Raw genomic sequence first — 18,277 nt, forward strand, 5'->3', positions numbered from 1 at the left:
CAATAGCGACACGGCCTGCACGCCATCATGCACCCGCTCCCAGTTACCACCCATTGGTGCACACCAGCTGCCCTCTCCCCCCATAACAACATTTTGCGCACCCAGATTTTTCCCACCTGTCCCCATTTCACATTTAGCCCCCTGTTCCACAGCAATTACAGCCGCTCTGCATTTCAGAGCAGTATATACCCCCCCTCCCACTACTCCCGGGCACGCCACCACCGTTCCACCATCCCGTTTAGCTGAAAGAGGTCACTCCCCATGCTTTCACCTAACGTGCTTTATTTCAAGTCCTCAAGTTGCCGTATAGGAGTCTTCCAAGGTTCCACAGGAGGTGCCTTTGGCTGTCCAGGATGTTAAGAAGGTGACTCAAGTCGGGGTGGGTACACCACGCAGCGAGGGACAAGCGGTAGCGGGCAGTCGGTCGGGACTGGGCCTTCATCCACCGGATCACGTGAGCATATTGTTATCTTTTTGTACAGCGTTTTACTTTTCTTTGCTGTGTATAGCGATTCTTCCAGATACACCATAGGCCCGTCAGTTTAGGGGGTGTTTGCGCAACCCGCTTAAGGGTAAGCATAAAAGCCCAAAGAGATCTAATTCTATATTAGCAGCTAGGGTCCTGGTTGCAGCGGGGGATGGGGTCCATTGTGCAAACACAGCTCTACTTAGGTGATTTGTGGTTAAAGTTATGGCAGCCCCGACTGTGTGGAATTTGTTATGCTCCCATGTACTCTGGTTTAAGGGAGCGGCTTAGATAATGCAAGTTGGTGGGCATGTTTGCAAGTACGGCGGATGCCAAATGTATGAACGTGCAGCAAGACTGGCGTAGTGGTTAGCATTCCTGTCTCACAGTACCGAGGGTTCAGGTTTGAATCCCAACAAGGCCATATCTATGTGGAGTTTGTACGTTCTCTCTGTGTTTGTTTCAGACGAAGGCCTTGTTAGCATTTTGGAGTCGGTTATCGGTCATCCCTGATTTGGTTAGCTGGCTTGTTCGTCTTCGCAGTTTCATTTCGTGATCCAAGGACATGGAGTTTTTTGGTTGAAAGTTACTATGGGTTTCACGTTGGCCTGGAGGCTATGCGTTCATTAATGCCCAGTGCAACAGGAAGTCGAGCGTAAGTGCATTAAATTCTGCATGCTGTGTGGTGACGGCCATCGGCCAGTAATATAGTCGCATAGGAGGTACAGGAGTGGGTCAAGGGGATATCAGAATGAATAGCGAGGGGATATTACATAGTGTTAGGTGGTTGTTAATTTGGGTTTTCGTTTGCTTTTAACGCACAGTATATACATCGTATTCCCAACAGAACCGTCAGTCCATATGCAATAACCCAGGATTCGTTAGGATTAATTTGGTAGCGGAGGTTAGATTGGGGCACATGTGTGGCCCTTTATTTCTTGCACTTCGCCATTGGGGTTTGTATCTAGGAGGGTGACAGGCAAGTTTAGATTTATTCTGCAGCTTTTCTACCCAGAACAGTGATCCATCAAGGACGCGTTAGATGCGGCAATTTGCCACACTGTGTATCAATGCTTCAAACAGGCACTGGAAGGGGCACAAAGGGGGATATCATACACTTTTTGTTTAATGCCGCTTTCTCTCCATATCTTTTCTGTGTTCGGGAATTTTGAGTCGCTGGAAATTATTCCTGGTTAGCCAGTTTCCAAACATTGATAATAAAAATGGCAAGGTAGAGAAGCCCCATTTTGTCTGACATACTGAAGGGCAGGGCTTGTTTATAGTTTAGTTGTGTGTCCATTTTTATTATTACCATAAATATAAGGAATTTCTGTAAATTGAATGCACACCAAAATGCATCCTTACCTATATTTCTGTGTATCTTAGACGTGTGTATACTTTACCTGGAGATTTGGAACGTCAGTGTGCAAGTGTAAGCTGAGTACAGTATAAGCTTGTTCACATAATTATAGCACCTCAGATGGAGATGACAAATAATTAGACTTGAGGGTAAATTGACAAAAGGTTGAATTGATTAAAAATCGATCTAAATCAATCAACATTGATGTTGTGTTTTAAGGGCTAAATAACACATTTACTAACAGACAATTTTTTTATCTGATTTTTAAGTGTTAATAAATGTGTCATTTAGCTGCTGAAGCACAACATAGATAATGATCGATTTTTAATAGATTAAAATCAACCTTTAATAAATTTACCCCTTGGTCTCATCCCCAGATATTCCTCTTAGGAGAGTGCTTATATGCAATTATGATGAATACAATCAGCAGCACTTCTAGCCACTTCTGATTGGCTGTTTGCTTACTTACTACTCCAACGGTTAATATTTAATTATTTAATGTTGAAGATTTATTATATCAAGTCTTGGACATATCTTTGAATAGCTTACATTACCATTTTGATTTTAAAGAGCTAAACAATGGATTTGGATTTGTTTTTATTTAATTGTATTATAAAAGGCAAATGTTCACATTTATTATTAACTGTCAAGACACTGTCAATTGTGTATATAACACTTCATTTCATTATTATATTGTGCACGAATAGAGAAATGTGGCATTTTAGTTTACTGTTACATCATCAGACTGTATCTGTACATTATAGTTAGGCAGAGGTATACACAAATTGTGCTCCTGGTGTGATTTTGAGTTTGGTGCATCTGCAGGTGTATCTGAGTCAACTTACTCATAAAACTGGTATGCCTACGGTCAGAGCACAAATGCCTCCAACTCTAAATAGTGCCCAGAATATGGAAGGTTTATGAAAACTGATACATAATAAAATGGTGGAGTTGCCAAAGCACCCCATTAGATTTGACCATTTTTCTAGTGCAGTTTAAAATATGAAAACAATCATTATATTGGTTATTAAGGGGAATCCATCTTTATCCTTTGCATAATATTTCATAGATGTCTTCCATACTACATCTTTCACAAAAAAATATACATTACAGGATTAAGGGGTCAATGTACTAAGCCTTGGAGAGATAAAGTGGATAGAGATAAAGTACCAACCAATCAGCTCCTAACTGTCCGTTTACAGGCTGTGTTTTTAAAATGACAGTTAGAAGCTGAATGGTTGTTACTTTATCTCTCTCCAAGGCACGGTACATAGGGGTCTACAAGGTCTATGTACTAAGCCTTGGATAGAGATAAAGTGGATGGAGATAATGTACCAACCAATCAGCTCCTAACTGTAATTTTTGGAACACAGTTTGTACACTGACAGTTAGGAGCTGATTGGTTGGTACTTTATCTCGTCCACTTTATCTCTCTCCAAGCCTTAGAACATAAACCCTTATATTACTATGCAACACTGCGTTTTTAGTGGTTTCATATTTAATATTATTGCCCCTTTAAATCCAGCGGCCGAAACCACCGAAGATGTGGCAATTACAGTAGATATAACACTACCTCTCATAATTAATTTATGTTATCTTACCTTCACATTCAGGAAGGACATTACTCCAAATTCCATTTGATAGGCAATCTCTATAGTTATATTTTGCTATCATCTTGTAGCTGAAAGAAAGACAAAGTCAAAATGACATTACCCTCAAAAAATAATTGCATAGAATAGAAATAAAAAAGAAGGGCTTCAGACGGCATTGCCCAATAGAAGCCTATGGCATCTCATTGCAAAGATCACTGATAGGGATCCAATTGGATTCCTCCCAGTGTCCCCTCATAAACCCAGAAGTCCCTCAGAGCTCAGAGCTGTCCTTTGTGATTTAATTCATGCATAGCGGCGTTATTTACACTGACATGCATGTGATGAGTGGTAGGATGCATTGCATGCAAAATGTGGTGCTTGATTTGTCACATCCCCTTTTACGCAGCTAATGCTAGGCGTGGAGTAATGGATAACTTACTAACCCCCGGTTTCGGGTCTGTTTGGAAATTCTTGAAATCATTCAAGTAGGATACAAGCAAGTGACTGAACCATTGGGTGCATTTATTCAACAAATATTTAGTTAGCAAGGTAGCAATCAATTATAACAATAGCGAGCACGTCTAGTAATAACAGAATTATCACACTAATAACATTTGTACATTAATTCACAACCTTGGTCTTGGAGTTTTTATTATTAACCGGAAGGCTTCTTTCTTTGAGCTGAAAAGGAAGCTGTTTAGCACTTTCTCCTAGCACATGTGTATGCCAATGAAATGAATACAATAACTTTATTGTTTTTGTATTAAACTAAACTAATACGCATGTCTTTCTATCACACTTAAGTCACTTAAACTCTGGCCAGTGACCCTTTTCGTTAGTGCACATTAGAAGTAAAGTCGATTCTCCTCTCTTATTTTGAAACAGCGAGGAACTGACTGCCTCAGTCTAAGTTTACACTGACATCCTATGCGACTTATTAGAGTTGTGCTGGTACTTGGACTGTTCAAGCCCGTCTTGGAGGCTCTTTTGTTGTCACCTGAAACTGTTCCTAAATACGTTTAAGTTTGTTTAACATCTGTTAGTTTTTTCGGGCTTCTCTCTCCTCAGAGACTTTCCCCCAGCAGTCCCCGCAGGTGTCCCCTTTTATTATCAGGGGTCACATGCGGGTCCGCTTCCCACTCACCGCATGTGCCGCTCTAGCCTGTGTGCTCAGGTCACTATGGGGACAGTTACCCCTGTGCTGCGGCGGCAGTGGCATGTCTCTGGCCATGAGCCCATCAGCCCACATAGCTCAAAGAGAGCAGCCGAGTCCAATTTCCCCTCAGTGAGGGGGGGCCACTCATAAATTACTGGGCAGTTCTCTCAGTCCGCAGGGGTCTATGGTGCATATATAAGCCAGCATCCCGTTTACTCATTACCATAAAACAGAGTAAAATGTGCAGTGTAAATATATGAACTAACATTTTTTAACTATTCATACTTGAGAAATTAACTCTATATGGTGTACATATTTTGATAGATGAATTGGACAGTATACACTTTAGGGGTATCACAGATTCATCCCGCATGGGATGATGGTTCCTTTTTTGACCACGACCTACACATAGGCTTTGCCATCTCTTGTGCGTCCTTAAGTAACTTTTACAGTGGACTGTTAATTATGACACATGGCACTAGGATATTGTCCAGTACTTGCAAGATTTTGTGATCATGGGCCTGCATGTCAGTGGTGTGTGCTATTCCCTCAATACAATCAGTCAAACTCTAGCACCATAATAAAGGTATGTTTTGCACCAGTCACACTAGGAATTATGTGAAGGAGTCAAACCAACCAATGGAATACTAAAGAACCTGAGATGCAGTGCTATAAGTTGTTTTTTATTCTGAAGTCTGGCACAACTCTTGACAGCTATTGATCTAGTGTGACTTTACTTATGTCAAAATGTATTGACCACATGCACAGCACTTTTAAAATAGAATGCAACCCAGTAATTAATAATAACACAATCAGGGAGATGCACACTGAGATAGACATCTGATTTCATTGAATTACCCTGTAACCTTTCAAAATTCAAGTGGTTGGTGCAATCACCATTGATAACAACTTGAATTTTGCTTTGCGGTTCCAGTCCAATTCTGTGGTGTTTAGTTTAAGTTACGATTGTGTGGTCATGGGGAGTGTTATTCACCTTGCTGTACATACATTGGTAAGGCTTCCTTAGAGGGATTTTTTTTTTATTAAAGTTAATATTATATTTAGCAAACTGTAACTAATTCCTTATCAAAATGAGTTTACTCACCCTTGATTACAAACAAATGTGACTCTTGAGCCAAATAAAAAATCATCAGCCTCCATCTCTGCATTTGCCACCTCTCCAGGATTACCACATGATCTGCCTGGATTAAACAACAGTAGGCAGTTGTGCTTAAAATTACGATGAACATTTGTCCCATATAATTTAAATTGCACATCAGATAAACAGAAAGAAATTATCCATAATGTCAAACATATTAAGTCACATGAAAAGCTGCATAGAAGAAAAGTAATGGTATCAATTTTACTTAAAGCGTAGTTGGATAATTTTATACAGGTAATGGAATACCACGGTGAGTTCTAGAGGTGTATTATGAGCTAGTAACTGCCTGTGCAGTGCCCCGGCTCAACATGCTTGTAATGTGGCGCCATCTTTTCCGTGATTAATTCAAAAAGATGGTGCATGCACAACAAAGAGAGTAAAGATTCTATCATGGTGCCACAATCTTTGCATACAGCAGCATTTTACAGTATATATTACTAGAAAATGGAGCCGCAGGATGAGCATGAGGAGACCAGGCGCTGAACGGTCCTGGGTGCAAGGTGTGTGGCTCTGAGCCTATGGGCCCATGTGCACTTTACATTCTACACCTATGATAGATACGCCACCATGAGCTAGATTACAAGAGCAGAGTATTATGCCTTGTAACCTATGACCAATGGATTTTAACAAATTGACATTAAGTCAATTAAAACTTACGTTTGCAAAATACATCGGGAATAGACCAGGTGTTATTATCCAAGCATATTATAGTTTGACTAGTACCAGGAACTCGTATATAACCAAGTTGACACGTGTACATAACCTTTGCATCCTTGGTAAATTCATTTTTTTCCATATATTCTTCTCTAAGTTTTCCATATGGAATTCGTGGTGGATATTTGCAGAAATTTGCTAAAATAATTAAACATCAATGGATTATTGGTAAATTAATATATGCACCACACAGCTCATATATTTAAATTTTTCTAGAATTACCAATCACATTCACTTTATAAACTTAAAATTTGAGTGTGTTTAAGCCAGTTTGCAGAGTGACAAACCAGCTCAATCACGGGCAAAATGCCTTGACACATGATCATGCATGTTAAATTTTCTTGATTTCAGCTATGTAATTTGTTTTATCAATATAAAACTTGAGAATGTTTGCAAATGTTTTAATTAATGTACCAATTCAACTAACTTTAGAAAATCGATAAACATCTCTAACTACCAGGTCACAGATCAAATTTGGAGATTCAATTTTACTAGTTCTGAGATGGTTCCTCTCATTTCCAAAGTGCAAAATTACCACCAGCACCACCAGTTATTTATATAGTGCATACATATTCCGCAGCGCTTAACAGAGAATAGTTGGCCATTCACTTCAGTCCCTGCCCCAGTGAAGCTTACAATCTATATTCCCCATCACATGCGCACACACATACACACAAACACTAGGGTTAATTTTTTGTTGGGAGCCAATTAACCTACCAGTATATTTTTTGGAGTGTGGGAGGAATCCCACGCAAGCACAGGGAGAATATATAAACTCCGCACAGTTAGAGCCGTGGTGGGAATCGAACCCACGACCTCAGTGCTGTGAGGCACCATCTCTGCTGTTAAAACTTTGTTTTAAAGGAACCCGTCCGATTTAAATGAAATAAAGGGTAAATGGTTGGCATACCTTGCCCTACTGGAGGACACACAACTGTATTGTTTCTCCAAAAAGATTTTAATTCTCTTTCAGCACTTCCATAACCTGGTACCTAAGTATATAGGCTATATACTTATACCACACTTCTGTTATCTAATGCATTAGGCCTTTATTAAATAGCCCAGAACTAAAATATGCCTAAACCATGCAGAAATATGGTTTTAAAGAAAGCAAATATATAGTGCTTTAGAAACTAACTTAACACCAGTAAGAAAAATATAAACTGAATTAGATATTAAAAAATATACAGTATATTGTACAATTTATTCTAAATAGACCAAATAAACATAATTATACCAATAAAAATACACTGATGTCAAGAGCAGCAAAATAAATATGTTATAATGGAGTATTCATATAAATAAAAAAAATAAAAAAGAATTAATTGAAATAATAGTCAATCAAAATTTGTTATGTGAGAAGTATCAGAGAATCAACTTCTTAAACGGATTTCAGTATTGATTTTATAGGAGAACCACTTCAAAAATATAGGGTATCCTCCAGAACAGCTTCCTATTGTGCACAATCTCAGCATATAAGGAAAAAGATGATTGATATAATCCTTACGCTGGATGATGGAATACAATTGGGTAATTTTAAAGCTTACAAATTATGTTGTAATAAATATTCACAATCGACCATTGATAATTTGGCTAATCCACCGATGTACAGCCACTGTAATCTATTGGCTGAGTAGGATGGAACTTCCTGCAAATTAAAGAGTGCAGTTCTAGATGTGTGGATTACCAAACTATGAGTAGTGCAGCCAAAATTTTTGGAGTTATTTTTACGGGATTTAGTCTGCATCCCAGCGTGCGTGATGCCGACGGTCTAAATACCAGCGCTGGAATCCCGACAGCGTCGGTATCCTGGCACCAGTATCCTGGCCGCCGGCATTCCGAAGGTAAGTATTGGGGGTTAGGGGAGGGTTATGGGTAGCATTAGGGTTAGGCACAAGGGGGATGGTTAGGTTTAGGGTGTGGGGAGGGAGAGGTTAGGTTTAGGCACAAGGGGTGGAGGTTAGGTGTAGGCACTGGGGAGGAAGAGTCAGGGTTAGGGTGCGAAGAGGTGGTGGTTAGGTTTAGGCACTAGGGGGAGGTTAGTTTAGGCACCAGGGAGGGAGAATTAGGGTTAGTGTGCAGGGAGGGGGAGGTTAGGTTTAGGCACTAGGGGGAAGGTTAGGTTTAGGCACTGGGGAGGGAGGGTTAAGGTTAGTGTGCAGGAAGGAGGAGGTTAGGTTTCGGCACTAGTTGGGAGGTTAGGTTTAGGCACCCGGGAGGGAAGGTTAAGGTTAGGGTAGTGGTTAGAGTTAGTTGTACTATATTTAACTACCACTGTCAGGATCTTCACTGTTGGAATGTCGCTGTCAGTATTCTGACCAGTGGCATCCCAACCCCTTTTTACAACCACATGCTGCCTCTCTGAACTCACACATGAAAGATACCACTCATTCTCTCATTCAAATTTAGATCCTTAAATGGTATGATATCTTACATAATATTTTGAGACCTGTGATGTGCAGGCTCTTTATTTCATTATCCCTCATGACCTTGGTATCAAGGCTGTCAATCTTGCCCTTAGAGGGGACATTGTGACCTCAGAGAGTCAGTGTAAATTTATTCTTGATTCCATATATTTTATTTTTATCACATAATTATTTTATATCTTTTTTTTTTATTTACTGACTTGTGGGATAACCATGGGTATGAGGATTAGTTTTTATAGACTTGCAAATGACAAATGTGGTACCCAACAAAATGGAGTACCCAAAAAAATGAAAAAATACATTTATAGCCCTCATAGCCAGCCCTCAGCTCCTAGCACTTTAGGAAATATTGTGTCATCTATGAGTCCCTTTAGAAGTCTATGGCAGTGTGGCTGTGACCTTTTGGTGACCCTGTCATCTAAACTGATGTACTATAGGGCCATCTCTTTATATTAAAAAATTAGCTTCTGTCAACCAGCAACAGGGTTATCGCAGAAATTGACCTGCCCTGGGGAATGGTGCCCGGAATTCCCCTGCAGGCCCCCTGTTCCTAAGTGTCCTGGGCCAGTCAGAAAGCCAGGTCCTGGGCTGCGGAGGGGGGCTTACCAGGAGGATGGAGGACTTTGGGGCCCATTTATCATTAAATATTTTCAGCTTATTTCCCGAAAACACCTGTTTTAGGGGGGTAACTGCAAATACTTAGTATCCGCCCCATGTATGAAGGAGGGAATGCAGCAGATGTCTTTGATATTTGCTGCAATCCCTCCATTCCCGCCAGCAGTCACAACCCCATGGGTTCCTATGGGGGATGCCATGCTGCAAGATTTACCAACTTCTGAAATTCTAAGTATTCCGGAGACTGGCCCCCGCAGCTAACGCCATCTGAAGATGCCGTTAGCTTGTAGCCCATGGGCTATACTTTGCATAATTAGCTAGGAGAGGGTTCCTCCGGAACAATGTATATGGTGCGAAGGTTTATAGCTTCATTTCACAGGTATACTGTAAATTGAATGCTGGTTGTTGTTTATAAAAAAAATGCATGTTGGTAAAATAGGGCAGAGTCTATTACCATATGCTCTCACAATACTTTATAGAATTGCCTGTTATTAAGCTTCATGAGTATTTCCTCTGCACTGATGAGTTTCCAGTAATTGTACTATTTAATGGTTATTAATGAATTATAGCAATCTGCATGCTTTGATCCAAGTTAACAACAGATTCTTCAATAGCTGTGTTAAAGGAATGCTAAGTGCCAAAATAGCTAAGAACTGCATATTTAATCCAAAGAGACTCCTGCAGTGACTACAGTTATTTTGGGAATAGTCAATTACCTCTCATCGGGATGGCGGTGGTCGAAATCCTGGCGCCGCAAGCCCTATCCACAGCCAGAACACCGGAACCGGAATCCCGACATCAGTTGAGATGCCAACGCCGGAATCTCGGCAGCCAACATCCCGATCGTAGGTATAGCGTGCCGGGTTACCTGTAAGCCGCAGGGGGAGAGTTAGGTTCAGGCACCACGGGGGGGTTAGGGTTAGGCTGTGGGAGGGGAAGTTAATTGGCTGTGGACAGGTGGGATTAAGGTTAGGCACCACCTGGAGGGGGGGGTTAGGGTTAGGCACTAAGGGGGGAGGGTTAGGTTTAGGCACTAAGGGGGGGGGGTTAGGCTTAGGCACTAACCTGGAGGGTTAGGGTGCAGGGTAGGGAGGGTTAGGATGTAGGGAGGGAGGGATAGGGTTAGGGGATGAAGGGGGGAGGGTTACCTAGCCCATGCTGGGATTCTGAGCATCTGAATGCCGCTGTTGGTCTTTTGACAGCCGGCATCCCGACTGCTGGTATTCCATACCCAACCCATTATTTCTTTATAGAACTGATTAATTGCCTATTATAGCAACCTGCATGCTTTCATCCAAGTTGGCTATAGCATAGGATTGCTAAATGCCCTATTTCTTAGAACTGTATGATTAATCCAAAGAGTGGGTGCTTGCAAAAACCAAAGGTGTCACAAGGGGGGTGCGAACTGCACCTAGGTGTCACCCATCAAGGGGGGGACACCAAAATGCCGGCTCCTCCGCCGTGGCAGGGAGCCGGGAGTTGCATTGTGACATTATCGTGCATCGGCTGGCTCCAGTCACTGGGGAGTAGCCATCAGTACAGACACAGTCTCCAGGGACAGCCCAGCATCTCCAGGAATGCTGTACATGCCCCTGGAGTGATGTAATTGGGGGCTTCCTGCAAAGCCAGGACCCCGGATTAAAGGAGCCCCAGCCTTCCAGTGAGGCCATGTCCCTTTTTGGGCATGTGAGAGGTGACTAATGTCAGTAATTTAGGTGACTAATGTGACTAATGTCAGTAATTTAAAGTACTACTTAATTACTAATTATAGCAACCTGCATGCATTCATCCAAGTTTACTACAGATTGTTCAATAGCTGTGTTAAAGGATTGTTAAGTGCCCTATTGTAGTAATAACTACATGTTTAATCCAAGGAGACTGCTACAGTGGCTGTAGTGGGTGCTTTCAGGGACTGTTATTTGTTAACTATTGCATTATCCATGCTTTCCTCCAAGCTCACAACAGAATCTTCAATAGCTGTTGTCAAGGATTGCTTAAGTGCCCTATTGCTCGCACTGTTTATGCTAAAGAGACTGCTTCAGTGACTAGATTGAGTCATACTTGCCAACACTCCCAGAAGTCACGGGAGACTCCAGATTTTTTGGGTAGAACCCCGCACCCCTGGAAGTGTAGGCACTTCTCCTGCATCCTGCCATCTTCCTAGTGAAATGGGCAGAATCACCTGGAATCCGCCATCCTTCATTAGGGGGCGGGGCTTAATGACGTCATTCTATGATAATCTCGTCATTTGGCCCCCCTCCTAATAAAATATGCATGATTCGATGGATTTCGCTCTGAGGAGCGAGGCCGAATGACGTGAATAGTCCGTCCCCGTCCCCATCACTGCCCGACTGCTGCCTCTCCCCGGGCCTCACCCGAGGAGGCCAGATCAAAAGTTGGTAAGTATGGATTGGGTCATGCATGCACACAAGAGCCCCGATATCCGGCGGAAGGAGCCGGACAGAGGCAGAGGGACCTGTAAGGAGCGGGATGAGAGCCCCGAGCAATTGCCATGTGAACATGGCGAATGCCCCCGCACTCAAGCTTGATGAATTCTGTCCCCATACTAGTGTATGGGGACAGCGGGCCATTCCGCCAGAGGAAGGTAAGCAGGAGATCTGTGATATATCCTGCTTTACCTTCTTGATGAATGGCCCGAATACTTTTGCAGTTGCAGGTGAAAATGTTCTGGGATTTGCACACTGCAGCCAGTAGCACTCCTTCAGAGCTGCCTGGAGTGTCCTTTGGATGCTCTGAGTATGCACCTGGCAGACTGTACAACCATCCATAGGACCAGGGCTGGATTATAGGAGAGGCAGAGGGGGTGGTCACCCAGGGGCCCCCACACATTGGGGGTCCCCATACTGCCGCAAGTATGTTCTGTGACATGGCCATCTCTTGGCATCATCGCAGTGTATTACATTGTATGCTGTCACCTGCCGGCAATCTGGTCCTGGCAGAGTAGAAGATATGAGTGCCGCAATGCTGCAGGTCAAAATTCCCACATCTTGGCCAGCTTCCAGCATGGCAATGACACAGTGTATTACCTAGTCTGCTCTGCTGCTACCTGCTGGGAGCTGGGTTGGGGCAGCATATAAGACACTGATGGTCAGAGTGCAGTTGAGGTAAAAGGGATATCAGTGCAGGCAGTAGTGGGCAGCCAGGGGGCTGTCAATTTTATTGAGGGGGGGCCTGGGGCATCCCACAATTCTTAATCCAGCTCTGCATAGGATGTCACCCCCTTGGTGTGACATCATAACAGCACATATTCAGGAGGCAGCACAGGGCACAAAATCGACCCTGCTGTGGCACTGCCTGTAACAAGTGTTAGAGTTCATTATGAAAACTTTTGTATTATAAGGAATAAAGCTCTCCCTACCTGTAGATATTTAATTACTGTTGACTCTTTTTTCCACCCTTATTTTGGTAGGAAGTTTAACATTTCTCGCTCCTTAACCTGCAGTTGCAAATGTATTTTCTGTCTTGCCTCTGTGGTCTTCACTATGTGGGCAAGATGGAAAGGCAGTTTAAGGAGTGGATGACATAACATCATTCTGCCATCAGGGCTGCTTCGTTGTCGTGCTTCAGCGAGCAAACCTTTGCCCATCATTTTGCACTGGCTAAGCATGGTATTGCCACCCTGAGGTACCGGATTATACATCAGGTTCCGGTGTCTTTAAGAGAAGGAGTTAGGGCAAAAAAAAATACTTAGACTTGAATCTAAGTGGATATTTTTACTTGACAATTTAACCCCTGAGGGCCTTAATGACTCTTTGGGAATAAATTGTTATCATTAATAATGCTGTTGTGGGTTTTTCCTTAGGTACCTAATTATTAAGGTACTGATAGTATTGTGACTGTCCTTACAGTATCTGTTTCAGATCCTTCCTTTTTTTTAGCTTTGTCTCAGCTTGTGTCATTACTATTTAATTGCCAATATTTATTGGTAGTTTTTGCAATGTTTATGCATTGGTGTATTTCCATTTTCTGTACATATTTTTTAAACATTTATATACAGTATATGAGAATTTTTATGTGTTTACAGCATGACCCATGGAGCTTTACCTGTCAGTCACTTTGTTTTTTATTGTTTGTAATTCACTTTACTGTATACTGTATATGTTTTTCTTTGTTGTATAAGTAAAATAGTGAGAGTTGTTTGGTCTCCATGACTATGCCATACAGCTGGTACAATCCTTGCTGTGTCGGGTGTCTTCCTGGGGAAGTAGCCCTGATTGTGTCGTTGTTACTGGCTGGGTTTTCTGTTACAGGAAGCTAGCATGGCATCCACGCTGCTGTACAGTTGATTGCTTTGTGGGGATATAAGGGGAGATCATTTGATGTAAAAAGTTTGTGTGTCCTGATGAAGGGGTTGTGATCCCCGAAACGTCGCAATAAACGTCACCTGCTTTTCATTTATTTGAAGTCTCCGAGTACCATCTCATTTGCATGCCCTACTTAAATTGCAATTTAGCAAAAGGGGAAAGGGATCTGGGAAAACGTCTGCACCAGTAAGTTAATTGTTGTACGAATTTCAAATAAACCCCATAGTGAATATTCTTAAATAATATTTTTTATAAGATAGCTGGGGGTGCTGCCAAGGACAATGTTGAATCACTGTCACAACAGACAAAGAAAAAGAAATGTCCTCTTTGTTGGCGCACTGGTGAATAATGTAAAATATAACCTTTATTTATTAAATGTTTAAAATGTATCCTCCTAAAGTGAAATATAGAATTACAGCATGTTATAAAAATGAAAGCTTAATTAAATAGATGATGTTTGTGTCGTAATTTCTCTATTTATCTCGCTTAATCAAATAATGAATTGATCGTGCTGACTCCACACTATTATGTATCTGATTTAAGCAATAATCCTAAATCCACAGAATTGTTATGTATCTAATGTAAGCAGTGGTCCTAGAAAGATAGTGAGCAGATAGATGCATCAATAAAATTTTGTGAATCAAGAGAGCCACTTGTATGATTCATGATACATTAGTATCTATTTAGTGGCAGTTCTCTGATTATGAACAATGTTGCGAATCAAAGGGCAACAAGCTTGGCCATAAGGATATATCCAATGCCACTAGATGTCACTGTTGTATAAATAATTCATATTATACACTTGTATTAATGGATGTATCTGAAATATGCACCTGCAGAAGCGCTGCAGTTTATTATAATCTCTGTAAAGTGCATAAATTATTTACAGAATATAATGGTTTGTGTGTTTATATTTTGTATCTGGTGATACCCAAATGAGAGATACTATCTTTGACACACAACACTATAATAGTCTTTTGGATTAATAAGTAACTGCACCTTATGAGTGTATTTATGCTCACATTGGTCACTGAATCCTGAGCATTACATCAGTTTAAGGACCTGTAATATAATAGTATGAATAGCGCTAATAAATAAATATATAAGCTTAATATATTAATGCCCATATGAATATGCTGCTGATCCATCTGTAGTCTATATTGACTGTTATTTCATCAGCTGAAGGATCAGTATTATAGCCTTCTAAATAGTATTGCTAATTAAATATGTAGGCTTATTGTGTAGCACTTCATATGGCATAAGGAGCAGTATTTAGATCGTGAATGAGCCAAATAGATTCAATGCGTCTATAACTAGTTAGCATATAGCGTGTTACTTCAGTACATGGACACCTTATGAGTGTATTTATGATCACATTACTCACTGAATCCTGAGCATAACATCCACTCAAGGACCTGTAGTATAACTATATTAATGGCGCTGATAAATAAATATATAAGCTTAATATATTAATGCCCATATGAACATGCTACTGATCTGTCTGGAGTCTATATTGACTGTTATTTCATCAGATCAAGGATCAATATTATAGCCTTCTAAATAGTGCTAATAATTAGCTAGATATATAGGCTTATTGTGACACTTCCTAAGCGTTCAATTGTCCACAAGTTTATCTAAATATTGAACTTAATATCAACTTGAGATATTGTGCCTGCCGGCATAAGGAGCAGCATTTAGATCGTAAGTCAGCTGAATAAATTCACTGCTTCTGTAGCCAGTTAGCATACAGCGTATTACTTCAGTACATAGACCCTATGGTGATCGGCCTTGATAGCGCTACTATACTGGTGGAGATAGGTAGGTAGGTCAGTTTTGTATTATTATTATTATTATCATGTTAGAGAGACAAATATCAGAGTAGTAAGAACTACTCCAGCCGCAAACGTACGTTTCACTGCATGAGTTTTGTCAAGCTAATAATAAAATGCAGCACTTCTGCAGGTGCATATTTCAGATACATCCATTAATACAAGTGTATAATATGAATTATTTATACAACAGTGACATCTAGTGGCATTGGATATATCCTTATGGCCAAGCTTGTTGCCCTTTGATTCGCAACATTGTTCATAATCAGAGAACTGCCACTAAATAGATACTAATGTATCATGAATCATACAAGTGGCTCTCTTGATTCACAAAATTTTATTGATGCATCTATCTGCTCACTATCTTTCTAGGACCACTGCTTACATTAGATACATAACAATTCTGTGAATTTAGGATTATTGCTTAAATCAGATACATAATAGTGTGGAGTCAGCACAATCAATTCATTATTTGATTAAGCGAGATAAATAGATAAATTACAACACAAACATCATCTATTTAATTAAGCTTTCATTTTTATAACATGCTGTAATTCTATATTTCACTTTAGGAGTATACATTTTAAACATGTAATAAATAAAGGTTGTATTTTACATTTTTCACCAGTTCGCCAACAAAGAGGACATTTCTTTTTCTTTATCTACTTAAATTAAAAATAATATTCTTTACTTTGAGTTTATGTCTTGACTACAGCCTTGTACATATATGGTCTAAGAATGTCTTGGTACCTAAAGTTATATATTGGTTATTATAGGTAGTGCATAACACCATAATTAATATTAAAATATACTATATTTTCTATCGAAGAATGAAACATTTTTATGACAGAATTAGCTTTGATACCTATAAATAGGATTATTAGGTGTTTTATAGATATTACTACTACTTAATAGAGATGTGCGCTGAACCCTGTGTTTTGGTTAGAGAACTTCTTTGTTTTTTGGTTTTGGATATGTATTTTTTTATTTTAAATTGACAGAAAATCATATAATGTGTGTCTATTTTTGTTCCCATAGTATTAGTAACCTCAATGACATTAATTCCCAGTTATTTCAAGTCAATTTTGACCACCTCACAGTTCACAATATTGTTCAGCAATATTGTCCAAAGGCTGGCTGGCTGGCTGGCTAAACTACGCGACAGAGCAGCTGCACAAACACACAGCAGTTTAAAAGACAGACATCTATGAAACATTGCCACACAGCAGTGGCAGATGAGGATGGCAGTTTAACATACTATACAGCCCCATAGAAACCAATAATGTTTTGGTTAATCAAGAACTATATTGGAGGCTCAAGGAATTGATTGATTGACTGATTAATTGTATAGATTAATTTAATTTAGATATTTTAATAACATTTAAAAGAGAAAAGGCCATTAAAGAATACAATATTAATAGCCAAGGTATCATCACAAGGGTTGAAAGAGAAGCCAAATAAAAATTAATAGTTTGACTGTAAAGTTGCAAGCTCCAATCAGCCAAATATTTGGAGGCTGACCTGCTGGCCATAGAAACCAAGAATGTTTTAAAATTTTCATTAATCAAGTAGTACTAGATCAGAGGCCCAAGGATAGTACATGTAAATGTAAGTAGAACAGTGAAGTGGTAATAATTATGACCAAAAGAAAAACTGAGACATGGTCTTTGCAAACCAGAGAACTTTCAACAATGCCCCAGTAAAGTACAGCCTAGTAAAGTACAATAAAAAGAAAAGTGGTGTACAATGAAATTGTCCTTAGATCCTCCCACCCACCATTATGTTGTATATTAAATAGGACATGCACAGTTTAACAAACCAAGCACTTCAGCAATAGGGACTGACACTTTTCTGGATGAAGTGCTTGATTTGTTTTGGCACCCACAAAAAAGCTACCAATGGTCTTAAGGCAACGAACAGTGTTCTTCATTTTCTCTAAAATTGAAAGAGGTCATTCTCCTCATCCAATTCCCCACTTTTATCAGTGTAAATATCATCATCTCACAGTATTAGCTCATCCCCACTGGAATCCACCATTAAAGTCTCTGTACATTAATATCATTGGTGGGAAAGGTCTTCCTCATGGAATTTGACTTTTCCACATTTTTAGATAGTAGCCTCCTATGCTGATCTCTCACAAGGTTCCCGGGTGTGCTAAACCCTCTTACCAAGTACACACTGGAGGATGGGCAGCTTAAGTAAAGCAAAGGTACTTTGTACAGGGGGCTCCAAATTGCTTTTTTTTCCTCTCAGTAGTCAAAGGGAGTGTCTGACATGCTAACTTGTACATTGAAATTAAAATTAAAATCAATTCTATGGATGGTTACTGTATCAGATAGTCATGGTAGAGGTGGCAATAATTTGGGGAATTCTAGTTGTCATAATGTTTCACTTGGTGCACTGAGTTGATTCATCATCATCATCATCATCATTACCAGTGGGTCTCTTGAAAAAGGTAAAAAAATTTCCTGCCAGCAGCATTTGCAGGAGAAACTGAAGCAGGAGATGGTGTCATATCATGTGCCATTTAAGCTGACAACTTTCTCACCAGGAGCACTTTGCATTTCTTAAGATCTATGTCAGTTGGAAAGAAAGATATTGCAAATTAAACCTAGGATCAAGCATGGTTGCC

General features: G+C 40.2%; 1 protein-coding gene across 5 annotated transcripts in view; it reads right to left on the bottom strand.

The window, feature by feature from the left end:
* The window catches only part of LOC148516719 (zona pellucida sperm-binding protein 3 receptor-like), a 230,671-nt gene that overhangs the window by 155,524 nt on the left and 56,870 nt on the right, over positions 1-18,277 (bottom strand). For 4 of the 5 annotated variants that reach the window (XM_088479581.1, XM_088479582.1, XM_088479579.1 and 1 more), the window contains exons 5-7: positions 6,394-6,588; positions 5,680-5,776; positions 3,428-3,507 (exon numbers count right to left, since the gene is read on the bottom strand). In XM_088479581.1, coding sequence (XP_088335707.1) covers positions 3,428-3,507; positions 5,680-5,776; positions 6,394-6,588 — 372 coding nt within the window. The remainder of the gene's footprint in view (positions 1-3,427; positions 3,508-5,679; positions 5,777-6,393; positions 6,589-18,277) is intronic. The other variant, XM_088479583.1, reaches the window with a different exon arrangement.

Source organism: Taudactylus pleione, unplaced genomic scaffold (genome assembly GCF_031769625.1).
Source record: "Taudactylus pleione unplaced genomic scaffold, aTauple2 ptg000242l, whole genome shotgun sequence".
Taxonomy (NCBI): Eukaryota; Metazoa; Chordata; class Amphibia; order Anura; family Myobatrachidae; genus Taudactylus; species Taudactylus pleione.